This window comes from Vidua chalybeata, chromosome 3 (genome assembly GCF_026979565.1).
Source record: "Vidua chalybeata isolate OUT-0048 chromosome 3, bVidCha1 merged haplotype, whole genome shotgun sequence".
Taxonomy (NCBI): domain Eukaryota; kingdom Metazoa; phylum Chordata; class Aves; order Passeriformes; family Viduidae; genus Vidua; species Vidua chalybeata.
The window spans coordinates 3,911,385-3,929,384 of record NC_071532.1 but is presented as its reverse complement, the minus strand read 5'-3'; the positions used below and the strand labels follow the sequence as shown (position 1 = coordinate 3,929,384).

Sequence of the window (18,000 nt, the reverse complement as noted above, 5' to 3'; positions counted from 1 at the left end):
TCATGTTTCAGGTCTGTAAAGCCAAGTTTTGTGACAGACACAGCAGTAAATCATTGCAACTTTTTTTTTTTTTCCCTCCTGAGAAAGAGAGCAAATCCTTTTGACTGCAGCAGCTTTAATTTGCTCTGAATCTGGAATAACATTTTTGCCTGCGTATTCAAAAGCACCACCTTCACTCAGCATCACGATGCAAATGATGAGATGCAGTGTACAGCCCTTGTCAGGGAGTTGCAGAGCACCAAACCTTTCCCAGGAGCTGGGTACTGGGAAGTTTCAGGGCATTGGTGTCACATCACTTGGTGACACAAATTCTTGTTGCCCGAGTTTTTCCATTGGTAGCGTGGCGTGCACGACAGCCAGAAAAGAGAATATTCTAAAAAGATTCAATTCTTATTTTTTATCAAGTTCAAAATAGTTTCTGGGTTTTTTAGTTTTGTTTTGTTTTGGTTGGTTTTGGTTTTTGGGGTTGTTTTTTTTTCTCCCCCAGGCTATTTATTCACAGTATTTGGGTTCACTGTAATAAAAGCTGACCTGGGAACTGCTGTGTTTACATCAATGGAAGCGAGCTATGTATATTGCCCTTTTCTCTAGCATTTGCCTGTTAATTAATAATTGGTACATTGCCAGGAGCAAAGGAGAATGAGGAATGAGATTCAGGTTATAAATTCGTCAAGGTTATCTCGCTGTCCCTGCAGCAGAGCAAGAGGAGCGAGAGGGGCCGGACAGAGCCAAGGTGCTGAGAGAAGGGGACGAGCTGTGGGCCATGTGCTGCATTCCCACGGGAGCCACATCCCAGCACCCTCGGAGCTGCCGGCACGTCCTCCCCCAGCACGGGGGAAAGCAGCAGGCCCAGGAATTTCCCTGTCTGTTGCCAGGATTCCCGAGTACCTGCCTGCAGCCACCCTTGGGAACGCGGCTGGCTCGTCCCCTGCCGCAGCTCGGCACGGGGGACCAGCGCCCAGCTCGGCAGAAACACGGAGCAGCTGCTCCCCCTGAGTCTGGCATGGCTGGAAGTCACTGATATTATGGAAGTGCTTGTCCCAGAGCCTTCCCACTGTGTCCAGAACGTGCAGCCACATCTCTCAGCCCTTGCTCCAAAACGTGCACCCACCCCCCACCCCGTGCTGAAAACGCTGCGGGCACACGGGTACTGAAACACCTCCTCCCCACCTGTGAACACCCTCCTGGCTCTCCTGAATCAGAACCCTTCCATAAGGCCAGGACAGCTGGAATTAATTGTCTGAGCTGGACCAAAGCTTATCCAGGATACCGATCTGCCTGGTTTTTGTGGACAGATTGGTGTGGCTAGAGGACACCTGGAGAGCACAGGACAAACCCCAGCGTGCTTCTGTGACCAAAGAGAACAAGAACAGGAGATAAGAGGCTAAAATTTAAATAATGACTAGAGACTAAAGATTTCTCCTGTGGCATGCAAGCACTTCGGCGGAAAAAAAATTAAGAAGAAAAAGTGATGTGTAATTCAAGCTGAAGCATCTCAGTTCCTCCAGGAATGAACCTGTTTTTTCCCACCCAAATGCTTGAGCCTGGAATTCAGACAAGGGAAGATCCTTTCCTAGGGTCGGCAGGGTCTGTCAGCAAGGCTTGCCAGCAACACCAGCACAACATTCCAGTGCTCTCCTCACACGGTCATTTCCCCACCTTCTGCCCCTGCCACACGCAGCACTGCAAGTGCTACAGAGGTCTTCTGCTCCCCTTTCTTTTGCTTTTGTACCTTGGTGAGATGGGGGAGCTGTGCCTGGCAGGTTCAGCTTTGGCAAAACCTCTCAAGTGGAAGAGATTGGCACATGTGCTTCAGAACACTTTTTTCCTCTGGAGCGTTGCAGCTTTGCTCTTGCAGGCACAGCAGGACAGGACAGAGACTGTGGAAAGGAAGCTGTTGTGTTGTGTGCTGCCATTTGCAAGCTGTGGGCAGAGCTGCACTGTGCTGGTATTGATTCGCATTTGCCAAGAATAATTACTCCTGAGCTGCTTGGATTCTAATCAGTTTCCCTGCTCTGGAAGGACGTCCCTACCTTTTTCAGACACAGGCTGCAGTGACCAACACTCTTTGCCTCCATGTGGGGCTCCTTTTCCTCGCAGACACAAGGCAGGCACAGCAGTGCAGAGTGCAGGATGCAGGAGGATGGAGAAGAATCCACTTGAAATTCCATTTCTATAGTAGCAGAAACTGGACAATAATTATTTTGCAAAAAACTAAAAAGACACCTCCTCTATACAAACCATCTTTTTTTGTGTTCCAGAAACATGAGCTCCTTGCACCTTTCCTTACCTCTGTTCAGAGGCATTCCACTCCGTTTTGCAGCAAGACCTGAAGAGCTGCAGAACTGAAGAAGCTCCAGCCAAGACTCTTCAAAGCTGAAGAGTCAAAGTCAACTTTTCTCCTTTGTTTGCACCTAGGAAAAAATGTACTGGACCCACTTCAGCTAAACCTCTTCTGCTTGGCTTTTACTTTTTAGCAGATGCAGTTTTAAGCACCAGCAAAATCCCAGATGAGGGAAAACTGCCAGTCCTCACATGTCATTGAGATTTTTCCAAACCATCTTGATTTCAGGCACATCCTGGATGAGATTCCCTTGGACTGTCACAGTGCCAGCTTCAACTCCAGTTAAAACCAGTCCTGGGAGGGTGCTGGCTTCCAGGCTGGCTGATTCTGGGTGGCAAAGGAAGCTCTGCCAACACCATGTGCAGGAGGTTTTCCAAGACACTCCCAACCCCGGGCAAAGCTCTCAGTTTTGGGCACAGCTGCTACCACAGTGAAATCCCGCTCAGCCCATGGGAGCTGCACACCAGTGGCAGAGGCACGGAGTGTTTTGCCACCAGGCCTGGGGCTGATGCTTCTGGCTGAGGGTTCCTTCTTTGGGTGGCAGGACCAGAAGGGTCACCAAAACCAGGGTGAAGAGAGTGCTTGGGCTTGTTTATATGACAGCAGCGTTGGGGTGGGACCTACCTGGGCTGTTTAGGAGCACCCTCCTGAGGCTCTGTCCAGAAGGGGATTTGTGCCAGCTCTCTGGGCTCTCTGTCAGGAGAGCAGTTCCAAGCCCTGGGTGCAGGGACCTGTCCAGCACACTGGTGGGTGCCCAGCCTGCAGAGCACCCTGGGGCCTCACTCCCAGCTCCCTGTCCTGCACCATCTGGTCTTCCACCAGGCACTCATGACTCACCTGGTTTCCCCCAAGACCTGCCACTGTTCTCCTGCAACCATTTCAGGTGGATTTGTGCTCCCAAAAGCCACCCCAGAGGCCATGGGCTATTTGCCATGCCTCAGTGCTGACTTAGACACACTGGTTACTGCCCAGTCCATCCAGAGTGCAGGATGTGGCACATCAGAATTACAGTAGGTCAAAGGAGGAGATCACAAAGCTCTTCTCCTGTTATTGTAGGATCTGCAGATAATAAATAATATGATAAATAATAATTCAGAAATAAAAAAAAAACAGGACAAAGGGAAATTAAATAATCCACATATCAAGTTTTAATATCCAACCTCACAGCCACAGGTTACTGAAGAATGACATGGAGGGAAGATATGTCCTGCATTAGGGATTTGGATCAGCAACATAACTGAAGTAGATGAAGGGTTTTCCCTATGCTGCTTGAAGGAGAAATCCCCCTGACATGGATGTGCTCACTATAAATAAGTAAAACTTCAGAAACCAGCAGAGATGAGATCTAGCCTTGTAAATCAGCAAACCACTGCCCCATGTTCGGAATCACTGCAGGTTTTGTGCCTGATCCTGGACACATTTAACCTCCCCCATGTAAATAGTCCTCTGGAGTTAATGGAGCTGTACTAATTTGGAATGGCTGGAGATTAAGCCATTGGGGTTAAGCATTTCAGCCAGCTCTGATTGCAGCACGCTGCAGTTCCAGGGCTGTTGGATGACTCAGAGGTGCTCCCGTGCTCTGGAATAAAAACACCCATGGACATTACACCATGTCTCCAGCAGCCCTGCAATGCAGCTGGGGTACAGCACTGGTCCTTCACAGGTTTTGTTTTCAGACAGAGGAATCCTGTCCTGCCCGGTGGGGAAGGGTGCAGACACTTTGCCCAGTGCTGCAATGTAAAGCTAATTTCTTTCTTTCGTTCTCCCGGGTATGTACCAATGTTTTCCAGGCACTATTTCACTACTGTTACATTGCTTGCAAGCATCTTAATTTAAATCCCATTATAGATGCACCAGGGCAAAATGATCTGTCCACAGCTGAAATAATAAACTGGAGTGAAAACATCCTTGGGCTGTGAAGAGGCTAGAACAAGCACTAACCGAAATGTATAAACTTACATAACATTATTTACAGAAAGGAGCCCAATTGTCAAAGGCCCTAAGAGAGCTGGAACATGGGAATGTTTGTTCTCCTTGCAAAGAATAATTAATTATTCAAGTTTATAAATTCCAGTTGCTTTGCTTGCTCATCTCCTGATGTGCCTAAGGACTGCCTGGAAGGTATTTACAGTTCCCAGCCACTGGTTCTAGAGGCATTTTTTTAACCTTGTACCTCTACCATTGCCTCACAGGCTCTTGGAGCAGGGCATTAACTCTACACACCTTGTTCCTCGGCCACAGAAAAATGCAGATTTGTTCGAGTTTATTTTAGGGACATGCCTGGAGGAGGCCACCACATGTTTTTCAGAGGGTGGTGGGGTGGCTGCTGTGTTCTGTGAGTGCAGGGAGAGCCCTGAGCCACAGGCAGGTGGCTGGGATCAAGCAGAAACCTCTCTTTCTCTCTCTCTGCCTGAGCCACCCATCCCCTCCTAAGGTGGCTTTGCTTATTTGTCCCTTTTGCTGCCAAGAGCAGAGAGGCCATGACGGCTCTAATGCCCTCCGAGGTTTGGTTTGCCAGGCAGGAAAAGTGCCACTAATTACTGAAATGCACTGTATAGTTTCCTGGCAGTGCTGTGTTCAGCCAGGGCTGCCAACTGGCCAGAAAACTCAGGAAATGATTGTTGCCTCCCAGGCTCCTCTCAGAAACACTATGGATTTGGGTTTTGTGCTATGACTGCTGTTTTTCTCCCATCCACTCCTGTAAAATGTCACTCCTCGAGGGTCTGAGGCACTTGCTGGCATCCAAAAATGCCATTTATGCAATTACCTGTTTTTATGTATTCTCCAATACCATCTCATTACAAGAGCTAATGGCTGAGTGCTGGAGTTCCACTGCTGCTGGCCACTAAGGCAATTAAACTGCAAGTACCAAGTCACCTGTGTGCAGAGAAAAGAATAAACAGGAAAACATCTTTGGGGAAATCTCTCTTGTACCTCCTTGCTGACAGATGCCCCCTGACAGCTCTGCATTTCAGGGACCTCCCATTGCTGCAAATGCTCCAGGGTGAAAACCCCCAGGTGGCATCTCCACCCCTGACATGCCTTCAAACCTGTTTTCCTGCAAATTCTTGCACTGCAAGATCTGCCTTCCTACCACTAAAAGGAAGGAGGAAGGGCAAAGCCTTGGGGGACTTGAGCTTGGGGTTGGTGAGCCCCATCACATCTGGAGGGAAGCTCCACAGCACCACCCACAATTTTGCGCTTGGACACAAAGCTCAGGTGATATCCCAAAATAACACTTCCCAAGTGGCACTGGCAGTTCAGAGGTGAGGCTGCAGCTGTGTCCCTCTTGCCACCTTTCCATGGGAGGTGACACACCGCGTCCCCCGGGACTTCTGTGGCCCTGGGGAATCACCCACAGGATTCACACTACTGGGAAAAGGCACCTTTGGTGCTGTGTGTCCTTTCTGAGGAGAGGGGGCCTCTCCCACAGCTTTGGCAAAGGTTGGCTGAACCAGTGTGACCTGGATGGGTGGAAACAGCTGGATTTTGGTGCACTGAGGGGACGTGCAGTGATGGTGATGGCTGCCTGTCCCCCTGTGCTGGCATCTTTACCTCCAGCACGGTGAGGGAGACCCAGGGGCACAGCTTGAGCCTCCACATTGCATTAAATGACACTCCCAGCCACACTTCCCTGGGATTTGGGAATCATTTTTCAGGAGGATTTTAACAGGCCCAGCTTCAAGGCAAGGAGCCCTCGCCTGTTTTTCCAGTCTCAAGCCACATGAAACACAACACATTAAAAAGTCATCAGTGGCTGGCTGCTGCTACAGGACCACTGCATTCCCCTTATTCAAAAGGCTCCCTCTGTCCCCAGCACTGAAGACCTCTTCATAAATATTTGGAATGAATGAATAAACTGTTGAAACTCCCCAGAAGGAGAAGAGAACATTTCTGTGAGCAATCTATGGCCAGTGTGAGCCTTGGGGTTCTCAGATATTTACGCACCTACAAGCGGTCAGTAAATCCCTAAATCAGGAAATCTCCTCAGAAAAATGGTGAGCAATTTGTTTTATCAATTGATAGCAAAGAATTGACACACAGAAAAGAAAATCTCAAAATATCAATCAGTTTATTAAAAAGTCCAAGCACAGTAAGATGTGGAGATTATGGGCTCCTCCAAAATCCTTCCCATTGAGTGAAACACAAGAGCATACATGCTATTATTTACACTTGTGAAAAGGACCTGTAAGAAAAAAAAAAAAAAAAAAAAAGTAAAATAAAATGAGACCAAGCAGCTTGAATAATCAGAAAGTAAATCAACAGCAACATAAAATAAGTATATCATCATCTGCTGCTTTCCACGGCCCAAAACATTATGGAATAGAGCATTTGCTTGGCTTAGATTGGGAAAAACATGGTGTGCCTGGAATATCCTAGATATTCTAGAAGAACACTTTAAAACCTTAGCAATTAAGAAGAAGTAGTCCTAGAAGAACATTTTAAAACCTTATCAGTTCTGGGCATAAGCAGACCAAGAAAAAAGGAAATTTCCCTACGAGTAATGGCCTTGCCAAGCAGAGACGTGCGGGGCTTGCCAGCGGTGCAATGTGTGATTGAAGGTGGCAGCACTCAGACATCTCGGGGAGCTCCTGGATCAGGAGCGGCAGCTTGGAGGAATGCCCAGAAAACAGGAATGACCCGCGGGGCATTTCGGCACAGCGAAAGGTGACACGGAAAGGAAGCTGAAGGCTGCGGGGAAACGCGGGCGCTGCTTGTGCTGCCGCTGCGGGGACAGCTTCCTAAGCCTAAGGACACGGGAGCGTGGCAGGAGGTGTGGCCCCTGGGCAGGAAAGCCTCCCTCAGCTGGGATTCCCTCCTTCAGCCCTTCTTCCCGCTGCTTCTGCCTCCCTTTCCCCCTCTGGCCGTGCTGGGCTGCTCGTTCCCTGGCTGCTTCCCTGAAGGAAGGAGGAAGAGGAGGAGGAGGAGGAGGTGATGGCCCTGGTGCCACACTGCTGGCCTGGCTTAGCACATGGGCACAGGAGCCGGGGCCATGGCAGGAACCACAGTGGGCTCCAAAGCTGGATGAGGGCCCAGTGGCCAACAGGGCTGTGCTGGGGCGTCTGCTCAGCTGGATCCCTGCAGGATTCCAATGCCACGTGTGGCCCCAGCCCCTGCAGGAGATGCCTGGCCATGCACACAGGATAAGCCTGGTTTACATCCAGGCTTTGGAGGAGGATTTGTGAAATCTCTCCTGAACAGGAGCTGTCATTTGCCAGCATCGCAGAGATATTTAGCAGGACCACAGATAGCAAGTGGCATCCCAAGAGAAGCCATGGGTGCTTGTGCCTCTCACTCAAGGAAGCAAAGCAGAGTGGCACTGGAGGTTTGTCCCCTCCAGGTTCAGCCAGAAGTGGCCACCAGGCTCGGAACACCATAGGCAGGGGCAGATGGACTTACACACACAGAAACCACCTCAGCAGGAAGGCACAGCCCTGCCAAGGAGCAAACAGCAGCTGAGGATTGGGAAGCACAGCATCCCCTTCCCTGCCACATCAAACTCGGTGAAGCAGGAACAGTTTTGCTGCCCAGTGACTACCAAGGACTGAGCAGTGTGATCCCCAACACACTCAGTGCTTTTTACTTTTTTCTTTTTTTTTTTCTGTTTTGCACAGTAGTTTAGAAAGAAGAAAATGAGTATGGTTAGGGATCCAGGGGAGGGAAGATTAGGAAGAGAGAGAAGCATCCACCCATAAAAACATATCCCTTCAGACCTCAACTAAGAAAGTATCCAATTATTTCTTAAATGTCCCCTAGACTTTTTGCCTCAGCCTCCTTGCCTTGTTAGCCATTCCACATATTTATTATTCTTTGCATGAAATAATACTTCCTGACATCTGTTCCCAGTTTGTTTCTCTTTAATTTCCATTTATAGCACATTTTCCTATCCTCTGACCATGTTAAAATAAAACAATAAGTATGTTTGACACAGTGCAAGCTACTTAAGATCATGATCCTTCCCTGACCTTGATTTTTTTTTTTTAAATATGTTCTAAAACACAGAAAGCACTTGAATGAACTTAGTTGAAAAAGGACACAGAGAGCTCAGAGAATCACAAAGCGCTCATTCCACAGCGCTGCTGCAGCCAGTGACTCAGCGAGCAGCACGAGGAGCAGTTTGTGGTCACAGCCCAGTTCCTCTCTGACGAGGACCAGCTGAAGGCAGCTGGGGAAACAGAGGTGCTGGGGGCTCCATGAGATGAGAGGGCAGAACCAGGAGGCTCTAAGAGAAAAGGCAGCAGTGGGACGGGCACGGCAAAGGAAATGTTAATTCCCTGCGCAGGGACACAAATTGGCTGGAGGAATGTTTCCCCTTCTGACCAGGCAGATGGGAAAAGGTGCCCTTCCCTTGCTCTGAAGAGATTTCGTGTCCAAGTGCAATCTGGCAGCTCCACAAGCAATAAATTCTCAAGGAGAAGCAATGAGGAGTGCTTTAGTTATGGCACGGGAACGTTTTATGTTGTCATCTCTATATTGGTACAAGCCCTCCATGTAATTTTAGCTCAGGAGGAGGTTGCTTATGAAGCAAATATAAAATGGCAAGAAGCAAGGAAAAGGTGTGTACACACCTTCCAGTCAAGTGACAGAGCAAACCAGGAGCCAGGATTGTCACCTTTTTATGGACCACCAGGCAGCTCTGCTGGGAGGAGATCCTTCCATCCCGCTCTGTCCAAGTGCTGGCCTGCTCAGGCTCAGCTCCTGCTGAGCCAGTTCAGTGTGGTGGGACATCCTGCTGAGACCAGGCTGGCAAGGTCACAGCCCTGAAGGGAAACACAGGGAACTGGAAACCCTTCTGGGAGCCTCTGTCAGCGCAGGGGCAGCAGCTGCTCTGCAGCTGGGTGTTCCAGCACAGATGTGGGCACTGCAACAGCCAGCAGCCATCCAGGCAGTGCAGATCCTGTGCCCCTGACCTGCCTCTGGCAGATTTCTTCACTCACACAAGTGTTTTACTGATAAGGCCTCAGCCTGCCGGGCTACCAAGGGCACTTTCCTTTACCCACATTCTTAGCCGGGTGTGTATGCACTTAGAAACCCTGGGTTCCATCTGAGGCTTTCTCAGGTCAAACCAAGCCATGAAAAACAGGACTAAGAGCAGCCAAGTCCAGCTGTGCTCTGACAAAGCACTGGCCCCTCAGACACGGCGTGCAGCTCCGTGCCAGGGCTGCACCACTGCAGCCCAAGAGGCAGAAGGTGATGAGGCTGGATGGTGTTTGGGGAAGCAGATCAGAGGTGGTTTTGAAGGGTTGCCAGTAAACAGCTGGATCAGGTGCTCTGCACATGCAGGACTGCTCCTTTTGGAAAACCAGCACCTCCCATGGCCCAGGAGATGCTCCCCTGACTGCTGCAGCCAGGCTGGGGAACCACTGAATCCCCAGCAGCATGGGGCTCACAGGTACAGAGAGGTGTGCTTGTGCCTCTGCTCCCTGAACTCCCTGCACTTCATCTGCTTTCCTGGGCTTTAACTCTGAGCAGACAGAGCTCACAGAGGTGGATTTGTCCTATAAAGTCCATGGTTTGGAAGCATAAATATGAGTTTCCCCTAATCTGCCTGTTTCTTCTGCTCATTTCTCCTCTGCCACAACTGGCCAATTTACCTCTGCTGCTCATCCAGCCCAGCATCCACAGCATCTGGAAGACTCAGAAGTGACTGAGGAGATAAAGGGAAAAGCTGTGCTACACCCCAAGGCCTGATTATGCAAAGCTTTGTGGAAACAGTGTTGCTGCTGCCTTGGAAAACAGGTTGGGAGGAGGGGATGAGAGCTTCACAGTGTGATTTAGCCCATTCTTGGGCTATAATCTGGATTTAACCAGCACCCCCTATTTTATGTGCTGAAATAGGATTTCTGAAAACGTACCAAGGGTCATTTTTTGTAAGTTGCAATCTCTTTATTTGATTAAGTAGTCTGAGTCAACAAAGTCATACTCTCCTCTATTTCTGACAGTTTCTTCAGCATCTGGCTCAACTTGGCCTCATCAAACTCCAGGCAGAGAAACTCAGATTCCTACAAAAGAAGAGAGAACAATATTTGAGAAAAACAATTATGCTTGATCCCTGTGCAGCAGTTTGGTGAGGAATTTGACAGCTTAACTCCATTTGTCAATGGACTTTCTTGCATTTTCCTGTCTGATTAGGATGGATAATTTGTATCAGTGATAAAAATCCAGGTGGGATCTGCTTGTGGCAGATGTGTTTGCAGGAGACTCCACAAGAAAGTGGGAAGAAAGACCTGGAGTATCTCTCACAGCATTCCTTGATTAGGAAGCACTGGAAAAGTCAGATCTCAAGCAATGTATGAGTTAACCCTGAGGCTCTGAGAAGCAGAAGACAGACCACAGACCCTTGCTGAATGAACCATTCTCCATGGACACCAGCAGACCTGGGCAGCATCAGCCTACCCTGAGCAACTGCTGCAAACTGGACTGCAGAGCCAATGCCCCTTCAGCTCCTGCTGCATCTCCCCAGGTTCAGCATCCTTGCTTCTCCACACCTGACTAGAAAAGTCCAGAGCAGGCTTTCACGCAACAGCTCCTGCAGGAGGAGCAGCTTTTCTCACCACCCCAAAATAATCCCAGTATCTGAAGCACATTCCAAGTCTCCTTCCACAGACAAGATCGGACAGGAGCTCTCTGTAACCTGACCCCTCATTGCTGCACGTGTGTTCCAGCCACGGGCTGCTTTCTATCCTGACCTTGGGGAAGGAGTGGCAGTGCCATGCTATGCGGGGACTGCTCCTCCATGGCATGACCTCCAAGGCCAAGCTGCTGGTGACTTCTCAGGCCTTCCAGCCACAGCTCTGCACCCCGAGTCATGTGAGCCCATCCACAGATTTAATCAGGCCAGGGCTGCCCGTGCAACCTTGGAGATCTGCTAAAGCTGATTTCATGGCTTAATCACAGGGGGAATGTGAGTGGACAGGAGGAGATGGAAGCACCTGCTTCTGCAGGAAATGTTTTTGCCTGAACCTAAGGCATAAGGAGGACTTCTTATTTTTGTGAAAAATGCGTATTGTATGATTGGCTCTTCACAAATATTAAAATGAACACTATATGTTATGTTGGAAAGTTATACTGTATTAAACTCTTTTAAGTAATGTGGTAAATATAGTTTTAGGCTATAGCATAATATTAAAATAGAAACTATATGATGTAACATACTTTTTGCAACTAGCTCAAGGAATGGATAAGATAATTAAGAAATTCTTTGCGTACAGATAACAACAACAAGACACTAAGATTGCAAGAGAAGAATTATTGCCTCCTTATCGGGAAGACACAGACTTCGGGGGACCAACATGATTGATTTACAAGATGGGGGAGGGAGTTGAAACAGAAGAAATCCTTTGTTTGAAAAGAATTTTTGAATATATGAATATGCAACAGGCTATTGCTTTTAAGGGTTAATCCTTTGTTAGCAAGGTGTGCTTTGGGGCATAGCAAAGCACCCCGAAGTCTGTAATTCTTTGCTTTTTACCGTCCTTTATTGTCCTAAATCTTGTTCAAATTCATATTGCTCTAATTTTTATTACTATTTTATAACTATTTTATTACTATTAAACTTTTAAAATTTTAAAACAAGTGACTGGCGTTTTTCACATTCCCCTCTTCAGGTTTTGTCAGTCAAAAGGAATGTAAGTCGATCAAAACAAAACTCTTTTGATTACACAGAACCCTTTGGTTACACAAAGACACTGCCACTTCATACAAGTGTAAGTGCACTCACGAAACATTCTTTTAGCTAGAAAGCAGCTAAAACTCTCCCACGTGGGCTGGATGGTGTCTGGTTATCCACTCTCATGTGGACCAACCTAAAACCTGGCCCAAGAGGGCTGTAAATAAGGCTGCTCAGAACTGAGCTTCAGTTTTATTGAATGCTTTTGTTAGTTTATCTCCCCCATGAAAAACGGAACAAAAAATACGATGGAGCCGTGGAATACAGAAATCCTTATTCCTTCCCTAAGGCGTCCTCCAGGAGCAGGACAAATGGTATCCCTGCTCATCCTCAGCAGGAAACAAGGTTCTTCTGATCCCTCCTACTGCTAAAAAATAATTCAGCCCCCTTGGAGTTAAGCAAAACCAAAACCAGTCACAAACTCGGAGTCCCGAAGCCGGGCTGGAACCTGGGTTCAGCTTCGGGCTGGGCAGCCGAGCTCGATGCCCTGAGGAAGGTGAGGCAGTGGACACGCATTTCCTGCCTTGCTTTTGTCCCTCCACACTTTCCCACCCCTCCTCCCCTTGCACTGCCGAGGCCGGGCTATAAAAAGGAGCTGCAAAACAAAACATCCAAGAAACACAAACTGCCCCCAGCCTTGAATCGGGTTTTCTAGGAGCTGCAACAACAGAGTGCTGCAAAAATATTTATATGAGAGACTAAGAGAAGCACGACCTTTTCTGTCTCAGTAACTATACTTAAAACCCTCATGTATCTTTCAGAAAACCAACCCTCACAAACTGAAAACTTAAAAAAAATTACGATTGTTCGCTATTGTATCAGTTTGGCCCGCTACTTAAAATACTTTCTAGCAACTCTGATACACGTCATATTTCTAAGTTTTAGCCACTACATTGGAACAACGGAGAGAAACCCCTCAGAATTCGCATATCATTCTATTCATATTCATTTCCCCTTGATTTGGAGGATCCTACAACAGCATTCAGCATTTCAAAGGCACCAGCCAAGGCGCCAGACCCACTCTTAGAAGCCGTCTCAACTCGACGCGGTGCTTGTAAGATCATTAGTGGCTCTTTGTAAAGGAATTAGCCCAGCGTGAATGACCAGGAGAGCGCTCTTCAGGCAGTGCGAAAGCATCAGCTCCGGGTGCCTGTGTGCAAACACAGCCAGCCGAGGGTTCGGGACTTGTGCAGCCTCGCAGCTGCTTCCCGCAGCGGTGCGAGGATCGCAGGGGTTTGGGTCCGACCCTTCTGGAGCAGGCGGTGCAGCCATGTGCTCTGCAGAGCCTGCCAGTCAGTGCAATCGCACTGCTCCGGAAGAGATTTTATTCTCTTCTGTTATTTTACGTTTTGCCTTAGAGTCGGATGTTTTAGAGATTTAGCTTCCCCTTGCATACGTAAAACTCCGGTCTGTAATGTCACCAAAACTTGTCTTCAAAACAGCCTGGTACCTTTCACCGTGATTAAGAATCCACATTAATTTTCAGCCTCCCCAATTTTTTTTTTTTTTTTTGGTCAACAGAGACAAAAAAAGAAGTCAGTATTCCAATAAAAAAGTAGGAGAGTTCAGAGGTGCTGCCTTTTTGGACATTTTGGGCTTGGCTGGTATCAAAGCGCAGGGCCCTGGTTAAACCAGAGATGTGTTGGCACAGATGAGTATCTGACTGTTCCCATTACCAGCAAATTAGGCTGAAACACCAAAGCCGGTGGGGGATAAATAAAACAAGGAGCTGGTCCCCAAGGCATCACCGATCCAGCACACAGAACACGCCCGGGAATTCACAGCACATCAGCTCCCCCAGCAACACCCACGGGCACAAACAAATGGCATTTTGGTTCCAAGGCATTCATTAATCACAAAAGACAAAATACTCGTTTCAGAATAAATCCACTGCTGATATTTTTTTGGTCCAATTTTGCAAACAAGTGTTAAGAGATTGCTTCTCTGCAGTAAAAGAAAACACAGGCAGGGGCTTAGGCATAACCTGCTGTTGCCAAAAAGTCTGGTTTATCTGGTAATGTCAACTCTCCCACTTCCTCCAAATGTGCTAATTCCATGTAAATACTTTTCTAATAAAACACCTGCAGGGACTATCCTGTAACTATTATCCCAAGTCGTAAGTATAATTGTATTCCAGCAGGAAAATCAATCACAGAATCACAGGACGACACCTTCCACTAGACCAGGTTGCTCCAAGCCTCATCCAACCTGGCTTTGAACATTTCCAGGGATGGGGCATCCACAACTTCTCTGGGGAAACTGTGCCTCACCACCCTCTTCCCAATATTTAATCTAAACCGACTCTCTTTTAGCTTAAAACCATTCCCCTTCTCCTGTCACTCCATGACTGTGTCCTAGGTCCCTCTCCAGCTCTCTTGGAGCCCCCTTTAGGTATTGGAAGGGGCTCTAAGGTCTCTCCAGGGTCTTCTCCATGCTGAACAACCCAAACTGTCTCAGCCTGGCTGAGGTGCTCCAGCCCTGGCAACATCTTCATCACTCTCCTTTGGATTCATCCCAGCAGGTCCATGAGGATCACTGGTCAGCAATGGTCAACTGTGAGCCTCCATCCTCATCAGCACCACAGCAGGTTTTGCATGAGCCAGTGCCTGCTCACAGGCTTGCACGGTACACAAATGCAAATCTTAATTAAAAAAAAAAAAAAAAAAAAAAAAAAAAAAAAAAAAAAGGGGGGGGGGAAGGAATAGAAAAAAAAAAGAAAAAATCCAAATGCCCTCTCCAATAACAAAAATGACAAGAGAAAAGAAATTAAACACCACACCCCTTACCCCCCAAAACCTCAACATATCCAGAAATTCAAAATGGAAATTAGACACTTTTTAACAGAGCAAGGACACATTCTCCTTGGAAAAGGCACATCCAGAAGTGATTTTTGCAATGATGCTGCCAAGCTCTATCACAGAAGCCTTCCTTGACTGCAGACTATTCTTACTCATTACTGTGGGAACTGGGTGTTGTGCTGCCCAATGGCAGAAAATAAACCCTGAGAAATTCACCCCTGCACTATAAACTTGCTTCCAAACCTTTCTCTGGGTGGCCTCTCACTGACACCTGGTGCTCACAATTCCCAGGTGACTCCCCCTGGGTCAGAGGGACCTGTCCTGTCACACGTGCAGAGCTCTCTCCCATCCCCTCTTCCACAAAAACATCTGCTGCAGGAATGTCACAATACACAACACCCACCTTGCATGACTGATCCAAAAAGAAGAAAACCACTGGATTTTAGCTTGTATTTCCTTCAAAAATCACAGTAATAGGACATTAAACTGGGTAGTTCCACTGGGTGCAAATATTTCATGTCAGGAGTTTATGAGAGCAATTTATTTTTGCCGTTTAGATTCTCATCTCAGGAATATCTGGTAAGTGGCGAAAAGAAAATAAAACCTCAAAAAGTTGCCCCAAACCAATGCAGAATGATGAAAGTGTGAGATGCTGCATCGATTCTTCTATCACATTGCATCAATCGTGATCCTATTGCAAACTTCTGGAGTTATTTTTATATTCATTAATATTCTGCAAGATACACTGGGGCATGTGATAATGACAGCAAAATCTAGATAATTCCACAAAAAATGCAAGGGATTGCAATCCATTGATTTCACACTCCCACATTTCTGACAATACTAAGTTCATTATTTTAAATTCAATTTAGAGCTATTTTTGCTAGATATCTACAATCATGCCCTTCAAAAACTCTAATGTAAAGTGCAATTCATTTCCATAATACTGTATAAAATAAAGCACATATATTTGTAACTGGCAGTGCCTTTTAATTCACCATTATTTTGGTATTACATGAACCAGGAACCTCTTAAGCAAATTATTATTACATCCCCTTCAAAAAAAAAAAAAGTTAACTCGATTGCAGATTTTTTAATACTTTTAATGTAACATCAAGCCTGTAATATCACAGATTAAGGATTGCAGAAAATGGAACAATTCCAAAGGATAAAAGTAGATCCCTGATACTGCAAAGCAAATGTAATGTCATTCCTTTTACATTATCAGCCTCCTGAAAATAGTCTACCTCATATTTTACATCCTATATGAAGAATGAGCACTTATGGATGCAACTTTAACTTGCTGCTCCCCGTGCCTTTTGGAGGTGCAGCTTTCTTTTCAGGAAGTTTTGAAGAAAAACAAAGCCAAACCATAATTTAATCAGTGTAAATAATTAGAAGGTAGCTTTTATACATTTCACATTAAAGAGCTAACAAGAACGACATGATCCTTATTAACTAACAAGAAAAAAGGACAATACTGTTATGAAAGCCTCTTCCTATATGGCTCTGGTGATATTAACTTTCATTGCTTTCTGTAAACCTTCCCATTTCTCTCTTTTTGATTTTTAAAAAAAGCCCCACACTGATTCACACCTGTTTTCTGGTTTCTGACCTTCTGCATTCCCCACATCCCACCCCGAGTGCCCTGCCCTGTGTGCTGCCCCTGCACAGACCCATCACTCCAGGGGTTTCTTACCCACTGTTCCCCCAAACCCTTCCAGCACAGGTTTGGGGTTAGTGACCCCTGATTTCTGTTCACTCAGTGCTAACCACAGCTCCCAGATGCTCTGAGGACACTGCTCCTCCACGGGAGATGTCCCTCAGAGAGGAAAGGTTAAAAAAGCCACAGTTCTGCTGGAACCAACACAATGCAGAAGAAAGGACCTGTTTGTGCTGACAAAATGCAGATTTCGTTCTCATTTATGGATGACTCTTTGCAAGGTCATGCCTGTGACTTTTTGTGTGGCCTCACCTGATCGATTGCTGTTAGCTAAGCCTGCTCACCTGGTTCCTCCAACACCCTTTCACAACATCCTCAGCCACCCGAGGCTCAGGCTACCCCACAAAATCTGCTGCAGTCACAGGAGCTTCACAGAACAGAAAACCCTCCATGGCTCTCCCTCACTGAAGAGTGGTGGATGCTTGACTCTATATAATGCTGCATCTGCACTCTGGGATTTAGGCTAAATTCTCCTGGAATTGATCTGTTGGACAAAAACTCTACCTTGAGGTGCTCAGAGTATCCTAAATTTTTAAGGCAATTCTTTTTCAAGAGGACATCAAGAGGCACCTTTCTGACCTCGCAGTCACCTTGAGCTTACTATTTCCAAGGTTTGTTTTTTTATCTCAAAACCCTGCCTCCCATTACAGCACTTCCTATGAAAAAAAAAAAAGGATTTAAGGAGAAACCTCCAAAGTATTCTTTTCCCTCATAGTCTTGATCTTGGATATGGACAAAGCAGTCTGGGGAAGGATCCAGCCTGGCATGGGAAATATGGACCATGTAAGCAGGTCATAGCTGAAGGCCACTAAGTACAGGGCTGGGTAATCCCAGCCAAAGGCACTGCCACAACTTCTGCCTTCCTGAGATAGGAATGGAACTGAGACAAGGGGACAGAAAATGTTGTGATCCAACTCCTGCTGCAGGAATGAAAAGTGAAACCTCTCTGTATCTGAACTGTTCCTAACCAATAATGCAAAAGCACACACCCCTGTGACCCCCTGTCTGCCCCTACAGACACTGCTTTGTCAAAAAAGCACATCAAATGCTTCCATTTGAATTCCAGCATCTTTGAAAGCACAGCTGAGCTCCAGCTCCTTCAAAGCCTAAAACAGGGAGTGTGGAATGTTTAATCTTTAACAGGAGCGTTTTCCCTCTGCTGCTTAACTGGCTAGAGGTAAATAGGTGTGATGGCACACCAAATAAATCAATTAACCTGCTTAGGCTAATGACACTGTCTTGGAGACCCGGTATGCAACTCTGGCTGGGTCTTGAGCCAGCTGCTATTTAAACAAAGGTGTAAACAGAGATAAAAATCATTAACTAAGAAATGCATGAAGAGGTTTTCAAAGGAAAAAAAAAACAACAAACCCAAAGCAGTGATATCTGCAAGCTTCATCAAACTGCACACGGAAGCACATAAAGCCAGCATAAAAAAAATATTAAATTACCTTTGTATCACTGT

General features: G+C 46.7%; 1 protein-coding gene across 1 annotated transcript in view; it reads right to left on the bottom strand.

The window, feature by feature from the left end:
• Window positions 1-6,397: 6,397 nt before the first annotated feature.
• The window catches only part of COMMD1 (copper metabolism domain containing 1), a 64,115-nt gene continuing 52,512 nt past the window's right edge, over window positions 6,398-18,000 (bottom strand). The window contains exons 3-4 of the mRNA XM_053937240.1: window positions 10,201-10,347; window positions 6,398-6,530 (exon numbers count right to left, since the gene is read on the bottom strand). Coding sequence (XP_053793215.1) covers window positions 10,240-10,347 — 108 coding nt within the window. The 3' untranslated portion in view covers window positions 6,398-6,530; window positions 10,201-10,239. The remainder of the gene's footprint in view (window positions 6,531-10,200; window positions 10,348-18,000) is intronic.